This window comes from Cynoglossus semilaevis, chromosome 8 (assembly GCF_000523025.1).
Source record: "Cynoglossus semilaevis isolate Cse_v1.0 chromosome 8, Cse_v1.0, whole genome shotgun sequence".
Classification (NCBI taxonomy): Eukaryota; Metazoa; Chordata; class Actinopteri; order Pleuronectiformes; family Cynoglossidae; genus Cynoglossus; species Cynoglossus semilaevis.
In genome coordinates this window covers 7,028,331-7,037,618 of record NC_024314.1, presented here as the reverse complement: position 1 = coordinate 7,037,618, position 9,288 = coordinate 7,028,331, and the positions used below count along the sequence as shown (strand labels likewise).

Sequence of the window (9,288 nt, the reverse complement as noted above, 5' to 3'; positions counted from 1 at the left end):
TCTGGGTAATAACAGCACCACTGTCTATGTTGGGGCACATTGTGCATGCTCTCCTAATGTTTTAACAAGACTCTTTTCTAGTGTCATTGTAAGAGGTAATGATCGGGGTTTACTGGCTACTACCTACTCAAAGTTGTTCTGGTGGTGGTTAAAAAGTTGTCCTGTTGTTGTCATTTCTTTAACCAAACTCATTTTGTTATATGTGTTCTGTTCGTCTGGGCTTTGTAGGTGTGATGTTCATAATTTGTTCTGTTCTTGTATTATAATAATTAACACCAAAAATATTTCAGCTTTTTTTAAGTACATTTTTAAGTAATAAATGTGGCACAAAAATAATCTGAAATCTGACATGTCATGTACGACTTTCTAAGTCGTAGTTAAAGAACCTGTACTGGAGATTGACTGTCACATTTATTTTAAGATATCTGGTCAGTGGATATGTGTTGTTCTAAAAATCTTATTATCACTGTATTTTACAATAGTTATCTTTTTGGGAGCCATTGTATAAAATACAGCATAAATGACACTAGGTGTGGCTAGTTGTTGTTTATTGTGATGTAGTAAAACCTAATTAGTCACTTTATAAGGAATTAATTTAAAAAACAAAATGTTAGTAATACATTAAACTCCATAGAAAACACATAGAAAATTCAAAAGTTCAATTTGAGGGATGTGGTTTTTATTTGGTCAATCAGTTCTCCAGAAGTGAATATTAACAACAGTCTGCCACCAGCATGATGGATGTTCTTAGTACCTCTAGGAAAAAGCAAAAAGAAAATCATCCTTTGAGATGGACAAAACCAATTATCAACAACTATATTGTTAGTCTCCCATGTGGTTGTCTTTTTGTACAGCTGGCAGTGAGAGCAGTGATAGGCAGTTAGTGGAGAGGAAAATGCAGAGTAGCATTAAAGGAATGTACATAAACAATAAGGTCATTGTTTGTGTGTATAGGAAAGAAAAGATGCACTATAAATAGAGAAAATGTTTGTATTCTAAGCGATTTGCACATGTTGAATTTTTGTTTTTTTAATGTGAACGGATCTTTCCAGAGTCAGGACTCGCACAAAAGAAAAACAGGTTGAACATGTAATTCTGAGAGTCATCTAATTCTCACATTTTTACTCAAGTTCCAATTTTAGCAGTGCATTTGCATACATATAAGTGGCAGATGGGAAAGAAGGAAAGTAGGGCACACTGTAGCATAGGCGAACCAATTTTAACTGTTTTTTTTTTCTGAATTGTTGCCACAATGGGAAAATTACAGTAAATTGTCATTTTATTTTATGTTTTGTGAGAATATCCATTTTAGAGACATGTTGCAGCAGGGATTAAGTGGAATTCGTTCAGCAAGTTTTCTTCTTCTTTTTTAATGGTTCTTTGTGAATGTTGTTGCAGGAACATGAATGGACTGGAGACTGCTCACCTCACAGCCATTACTGTCCCTCCTGCTGCCTCCTCTCCAGGGTTAGTGCCCCTCACTGTGTGACACAAACCACCTTTATGAACTTCAGCTAAAACCTTTAAACCCATATGCAAGAAGAGTTTAGACGAAGACTGAACACAGTTGGTGTATAACACGGTGGTCCAGATGATCCCAGTGTCTCTCTTCATCTTTTCCCTCTGTCTTTGTAGTAGACACTCTCACGCCTGTGCTTCATCCCTGCTGTAATTATGGGTGTGTATCTGTATTTACCTGTATGTGTCACTGTATCACCTCTAAATCACTGGGTTGTATAAAGACAATGAAGTTCCTCTCTACTGTTGACACAGGATTTCAACAGGCTTCAGCTGATTTGCAAAATGACTGCTAATAGTCTTGAAGAGAAACGTTATGCAATTCCTTATGGTCAAATCAATGATTTGGTAAATTTATTTTTTTTAACTAATACTTTTTCAATTGCAATAACTTTATTAGTGATAATGCATTCACAACTGCAGCATTGAATGCAAATCAAGGGTGATGCGATATACTGTATAGGTCATTTTTGATGCCGATTCAATGTTTCAAGCTTTATCTAGTTGAAGATTTAAATTACTATCTTTGTTTTTTGCAGTTTTCTCACCAGCTTTAACCTGAACTTTGAGCTATTAGCAAAGGGGTAATGGAAGTCTCTGTGTCACTGTTTAGGGCCAAATGTGTCATTAACTTCTGAACTTTGTGTCATGATGTGCACAGTATTGGTCATATTGATCGTTATTTATAGACTGCCAGGTGAAGTTGTGATGTCCTCGTGTTCAGAGTAGGTAAGCAGCTTGTATTCTGTAGTCTTTGTTTTTATCTTGTTCAAATCTGGCTTTTTTGTTTCAAATTTATTACAAAACTCAATTTCAGTAACAGACAAGTAAAGCACTTCGACCTCGAGTTACACAAAATGTCACTTTTTTTCCTGTCTATTCAAGTGCAATATTGCTTGTGTGGGTTTATTTCAGATTTCTTAAGTAGCATGTTTTAATAAATGTTGTTTAAAGTTGTTCGCTATTTATTCAACGTAATTGTTAATTTTTATGTAGCTTTTATGTAGCTCATACTGGAAAGAATACACTGGCCTAGAATTAAGGATTAATTACTAGACCTCTTACCAGCAATTTCCTTCAATCCCCCCCCCCAATCATAGCATCCATTATAGAAATTATATCATCTTATGCAGTAATGTTAATTCATAGTTATTTAATATTACCTTTTGGACACAGTATTATCTTATATATGTCTGTTATTGTGTGAAGACACTATGAACCTGTGCACCTCGAGAAAACGCACACGTACACGAGGAGAACATGCCTACTGGATACAGGAGGACCATCCAGTTACCACCGGACCGGCGATCTTCTTCCTGTAAGGCGAGTACTAACTACTGTACTAACTACTTGTTCCATCCCTTTCAGGTTACAAACGCCTGTAGAAAGAAGGACGTCAACTAGTGTCTATTTGAGCAAATGCCGCCCTCTGTTGGGCAAGAATGTAACTCGTAGTCAAAAGAGCATATCAGGAATTGTGTTTATTTATCATTCAAAAATCTAAACAGACCATATATAATAAATCAGTTATATATTAATGTGTGAACATCAGATTTTTGTATGACGGACTTCGGCGGCGCTTATATTGACTGTATAGATGATGTTTGCACATGACAATTCCAAAGCCTTCACGTGTCACACATGAATCACAAACACGAGTCCACAACAGAAAATCTGCTCAACATCATCAGCCTTCATCTCAGCTCGTCCCTCTTCTCTTATCAGCAATCGCCTCCATCTGCCTCTGTCTCATCTCCAGCACTTCCAACAGCTTGACATTATTTCTGGCCTGCTGCTGAGCCCTGAGCTCTGGCACATCTGGAAAGAAGGTGTGTCTGCATAGAGAAAGGGTCAACAATGATAAAATAATATTAGTGTGTGCACTTTGCATTAGAGACATAATTGAAGAGACCTTAATGTCCCTGTACATGTACATAATCTCAATCAAATTCACGTTAGATCGATATAACAATACAATATGCTATTGACACGCACATTTTTTGTTTTATACACGATTTTATTGTTTCCCTTCCACAACAATTAATACACAAAACTTTTAAATGCACTGGCTTTACCCCGAGATATTGTTCTGGTGGGACAATGTGACCTGAGGCATGGTACACACCCAGTGCAAACCTTAACACAATAACAGAAATTTACATTATACCTGTAAACGAAACCTGTGGCTAATCCAGCAAATAGCGTCCCAAGCAGAAGTGGTTTCGCCAGGCGTTTCCCAGCGGTAAATTTACGAGGATTCATCACCACTGTAGGTACGCCACCGAAATGGAGTTTGTTTCATCTTCACAACTTCCGTTTTTATGCTTCCGATTTGGCTTTCAAGACAGTATTTGAGTTTACTAAATTTCAAGTGTTCAAAACATTTGATACAGAATACTTCAAACTTAAAGATAATCTAAATGTGTAATACTAAATTTGTTTACGTTGTATTCGACTTTCCAGTTATACTGTACGCAAACATGAGTGTGCTCGGAAAAACGTGACCTACGTCAGTTGTTTTTTTAAAATATTTTATTTTATTTAAAATGAGAAAAATGTTTACAACCCCTCTCATATTCCAAATAAATTGATATTCCAAAAAGTTTAAATTGCATTAGTTTAAGTTATGCGTGTCTGTTTGGTTTCCACCGGAACTGCTCTCGTGCAATTGACGACCGGACACTATTAGGGGACGGAACAAACCAAGAAGTGGCAACAACAGCAACTAGCAAGATGTGTTGTAAAGCGGAACGTTTGGGCTATTAAACGTTACATTGGAATATTTTCATAGGTCGTTAAAGTGCAGCAGATTACAACCATGTGGAAGAACTCTTCTGAAGGATCTGACCGACTTGAATATTTACAAAATTTGGTGACAGAGTTTCAGGACACTGACAATGAGGGTGAGATCGATATTTGTATGTACTGTTAGGTTTCGGTGAGACATTTTCTTACATGTATATTTAGTGTATGACGAGCGATAAATATGAAAAATAATACAAAAGTTTAATTAAAACATTGAGGCCTTTTAAAAGAAACCCCAAAGGGTCTGGTGATTAATTGCTCAGGCAACTACTTTGTTAGTGAAATTAATTTGTTAAAACATTTTGGTTATTTAGAAATTATTATTCTTTTTCTGTTGGGAAGATTAAATGGAAGCTGTAACATTTTTAGGCGTTGTTATTCCGAAAATAAACCGTGTTACGATTTACAGTTATCTGGACATAATATTGTTGGATTAATGTTTTTTTTAAACATATTCAGGCCCTTGTATAATGATTATTAGGTTGATACTGTACATGCATTTATGTCTGTGTAATTTATGTGTGTCGTTAGAGGCAAAAGAGCAAGTGTTGGCCAATCTGGCCAATTTTGCGTATGATCCCAAGAATATGGAGTATCTAAGGGAGCTACAAGTGCTTGACCTCTTCCTAGACATGCTTACTGAGGAAAATGAAAACTTTGTGGAGTTTGGAATAGGTGAGTGTAAAAAAGCTACTTTTTTTAAATTAAGTACTGCCTTGGTGTCTCTCTTACCAGATCCTTCTGTTGGTAGGGGGACTATGTAACCTCAGCGTGGACCCTGAATGCAGAGACACCATCCTGCACAATAGTGGAATTAGTTTAGTCACCAACTGTTTATCAAGCCAGAGGGAAGAGACTGTCTTATCTGCAATTACTACCCTTATGAACCTCACAACACCATTATCACGCGCTGAGATAACTGACCCGGCCATCCTGCAATGTATGTTGCGATTTTCCCTCTCTGAAAGTCCACGACTGCGTAACCTGGCTGGTGTTTTTCTCCAGGACTGTTGCGCTAAAGAGCAGGTTGCCCAGACTGAGCAGGAGATGCATGGACAGCAGACAGCTGTTGGAATCCCACTGCCCAGAAACAACTGAGGTATTCTCATTAAAAATAATAATCTGTTCACTCTAAGTCATATTTTTACTGCAGGAACCTTTACAAGCTATAGACCACAACTTCCTTCTCAAAATAATTTTAGCCTGAGATGTAAGCTGATACATAGTTTGGGGATTTCTGTACACCAAAATCTTTGAATTATGTAAACACCCACTTTTCTGTTGCTCTTTAAACTTTATGTTCACATTTCCAAGCAGCCACTGTGCCTTCTCCAGTAAGTGATGTTGTGTGTGTGGTATCTCTGACTTAGCCAGCTCTTCCACAAACCAGGCCGTGATCTGTGATATGGGAGGAAAAACTCCTAAGAGCTGAGGGAGAGATTAGCGCCACCCTGAGCCCCTCAGTTCACAGTTTACATTGTGGATGAAGGTCTCCAGCAAACTAATCCCACTGAGAGGCAAAGAGAAGCCCACCTGTCATTGTCCCAGATGGCTACTTGGCAGTGCACAAGCTAAAAGGCACCAATTTGAAAAGAAAATGAAATTAAAAGGTGATAAGATTTTCATGTCCATGTTTACCTCGTATTAATCCAAATCATTGACAAAATACACGACCTGTGTAATTTGACTCAATTGTTTGAAAAAAACAGGAGAGGTTCATAAAAACCTCATAGATATTTCCATAGACAAATACAGAGTCATAAAGCCCCTCTACACTACCAAATATTTCATCAATAGAGATGAAACATTTTTAAGTAATAAAACCTGTATCCCAAATACAATAAATATGACTCCATATTAGAGTGAAACACGCCAGTGTGCTACACTGTAAAAAGTCAACCACAAGTTAAGAAATTATGCTATGTATAAAGGTTGTTCTAACTCTAACATTACATGTCAAACCTATCTGCTGTAATTATGCAATTCTTATGCAGTTCTTATGAAGTGAATACACTGCACTGCCTGAAACCATGTCTCTGCTGTTTATGTAGAACTTTCACAAGGAAAACTGCAGTCTGAATTCCTGATGGTCTCATGGAGAGTGGAGTAGGAGGTCTTTTCTCTGAGTCAATGTTTTCCTGACCCAAATATCTGGTTAGTCAGAGCCTCACACTTGTGCAGCTTTCTTCATAGATACAATTTTTGGAGCAGTGGAGTCCTCTACAGACTGTCCACCTCAGCTTCCATATGTTTTCTGTTTCAGAGTTGTACAAAATTAACCCAAAAATAACATATTATATTATCACAGTGAAAAATTCAAATAAAATTAAATCTATTTAAAAAACACAGTTAAATGCAAGTTTAGGAGCTAAACTGTTTACCCAGATGAATAATTTTTTAAAAAAAAAGTCTCATATGACGTGTTGTCAAAGTTTTTACAGAAGACAGCCGATAGTCTCACTTTTGTGAAAAAGAAATCCATAAAAATAATATAATAATATAATGTATGCTCTATAACGTTCATCCAGATAAATAATTTGTTACAAAATTTATTTTTTTAAAATCATCATATTGTGATGTTATAAATATTCCACAAAAGACAATGGATAGTCTGACTTTTGTAAAAAGAAAGAAAGAAAATCAATAAAAATACCTTAAAAGGGCAAGGTTATGCCCTAAAACAGTGGTTCTCAAACTGCTGTCTAGGGGAAAATTCATATTTTCACATTTACATTTTTAATTGAATAAATCTGAAACATACCATGCACAATTAATAAAACATTTAAACATAAACATCTCTCCTGTGTGGTGGAAGCTAATAGGGAAGGCCTATGCTGCTATATTCTAATGCTGGTCATCATGGTGGTACTCAGAGAGATCAATGTTTTCTCAGGTGGTACAGAGTAGAAAAAGTTTGAGAACCATTGCCCTAAAATATTCACCCAGATGAATAATCTGTTAGAAAAATGTCTAGAAAAATTCATATCAAGTAATGTCATACATCTTTCATAGAAGATAGCTTATAAAATTGCTTTTGTGAAAGAAATCCAAAATAATAAAAATGCCTTAAAATGCAATATTCACCCAGATGAATCATTTTTAAGAAAAATGTCTCAAAAAATTCATCATATCTAGGATGTCATAAATTTCCTACAGAAGACAGCCTATATTCTGACTTTTGTAAAAAAGAAAAATATTTATTCAAGTTTATGCCCTTAAATGTTCACCCAGATGAATAATACAAAATCATGTCATGTCAATATTCCACAGAAGATGGCCTATAGTCTGACTTTTGTGAAAAAAATCCTCCCAAAATTTCATAAAAATACCTTAAAAATTACGTTTATGCCAGTGGTTCTTAACCTTGTTGGAGGTTTCATATGCGCATTCACCGAACCTTCGGTGATGGCCAAACGGTAGGCGTGTCATCACGAATCATATGAGTCATTGTGTGTCTTGTCCTTTGCCGAACCCCTGAGACTGACTCACCCAGAAGAATAGTTTTAGTACAAAATTTTACAAAAAAGACACCCTGTCTATACCTAGATAAAAGACTTTTGTGGAAAAAGTCAGAAAATCAAAATGTCAAAAACTAACTCAAAATAAGTCTGTGTTAGTATAATTTTTAGGGGTTTTTCAATTTTTCAATTTTTTGCATTTAGAATCACGTCACTTAGTTATTCTTTTTTGTCTTTAACACATTTACATGATGCTCTTTATATTCTTTATTCTTTCTTTAATGAACATTTCATAGTATTGAAAATTTCAACTTCAATACCAAAACAATATTCCTTGGCCTTGAAATGTGTTCAGTTGTCAGTTCTATTGTAAAAATACTTTTGTCTTTAACATTGCAGTAAGTAAAAGAAGCAAGTGCATGTACAGTATCTTGTTTTGTTTTTTTTTTTCTTGTGTAGGAAGTGGAAAACTGAAATAGTACTTCAGTAGAGCAATCTTAATACAGCTAATGTTATATTTTTATAATTACAAATTCCTTCTATCTAGAGGGTAACAGAGTGACTACTAGCCCAGTACAATCTAAGAAATAGAAAAAGCAATATAGCTAGAAGACTTGTGTTCTAGAGCATATTATACAACCACGCCCCCGCAACGCCCCCATTTCCCTTTGAAAACCGCTGGCATAGACTAAGACAAATTATTTAAATACGTTGTCAGAATTATTAAGTAAAATGACTCGGGATAAAACTAATGAAGGTGAATTGCTCCGTCGAGATTACGTTTAGATGTAGTGACTACATCTAAACGCGCCAGATACACCAAATACACCAAAACCGAACAACTCCTCACGTTACGTCCCGACGATGTGATACGTATCCATCCGCCAAATCAACAGGTGGAAAACTACGTTAAATTATTTTTCAACCGTGTTATGGAGGTAAGCTTATATATTTTCCTCTATTTCATTTTATTTTACCTGCAGTATGACCACATTGTTTAAAGTAAAAAACCAAACACATCTTTTTCCCGTAGGCCACCTCAAATGTCATACAATATAACGTTTTGACCCCTTTGTAAAGTGCGTAGATTAATTAGCACAAAATTCAATTGTTGAAACTGCTGTACAGGTTAATGCTCGATGCGTAACGCCTGCAAATAATGTCCATAATGAAAACCGCACCGCGCTTTTTACAAATTTGAAACTTATTTGACAGAAAAATGTTTTTGTTTTGTGGGGGGGTTATTAAAATATTTTTTAAAATATTTTTCAGCATTTCCTTTATCGAAAGGACAGTCTTCGTGCGAATGTTAAGCTCAAGAATTATTAAAGGACACTAAACGGAGCCTCTGTAGTTTTTTATAGTACCTTTAAATGCAGAGCTGACCACACTTTTAATAAAATAATAATAGTTTAGTACAGTAACTTTATTGAATTGCATTACATTTAGGAAACACTCTCAACTATTCATAGAGAAGAAATTAAATTTAGTTTGTAAAAACTCTCAC

General features: G+C 35.6%; 2 protein-coding genes and 1 long non-coding RNA gene across 9 annotated transcripts in view; 2 read left to right on the top strand and 1 right to left on the bottom strand.

The window, feature by feature from the left end:
- Window positions 1-3,164, top strand: part of LOC103381896 (nuclear distribution protein nudE-like 1-B) — a 12,734-nt gene extending 9,570 nt beyond the window's left edge. For all 5 annotated transcript variants that reach the window (XM_025057270.1, XM_008314478.3, XM_017034569.2 and 2 more), the window contains one exon: window positions 1,399-3,164. In XM_025057270.1, the coding sequence (XP_024913038.1) occupies window positions 1,399-1,489 (91 nt within the window). In that variant the 3' untranslated portion in view covers window positions 1,490-3,164. The remainder of the gene's footprint in view (window positions 1-1,398) is intronic.
- On the bottom strand, window positions 2,981-3,842 carry LOC103381899 (uncharacterized). The gene is made up of 2 exons (XR_521850.3): window positions 3,686-3,842; window positions 2,981-3,353 (listed from the first exon to the last, which is right to left on the bottom strand). It is a non-coding gene; the product is annotated as an uncharacterized LOC103381899 (long non-coding RNA).
- A 267-nt stretch (window positions 3,843-4,109) lies between these two features.
- The window catches only part of armc7 (armadillo repeat containing 7), a 6,427-nt gene continuing 1,248 nt past the window's right edge, over window positions 4,110-9,288 (top strand). Inside the window, exons 1-4 of one of the 3 annotated variants that reach the window (XM_008314486.3) lie at window positions 4,110-4,421; window positions 4,855-4,998; window positions 5,075-5,422; window positions 6,375-6,477. In XM_008314486.3, the coding sequence (XP_008312708.1) occupies window positions 4,337-4,421; window positions 4,855-4,998; window positions 5,075-5,421 (576 nt within the window). In that variant the 5' untranslated portion in view covers window positions 4,110-4,336 and the 3' untranslated portion in view covers window position 5,422; window positions 6,375-6,477. Of the gene's footprint in view, window positions 4,422-4,854; window positions 4,999-5,074; window positions 5,423-5,693; window positions 6,478-9,288 lie in introns of all 3 variants that reach the window. The other 2 variants (XM_008314485.3, XM_025057271.1) reach the window with 2 other exon arrangements.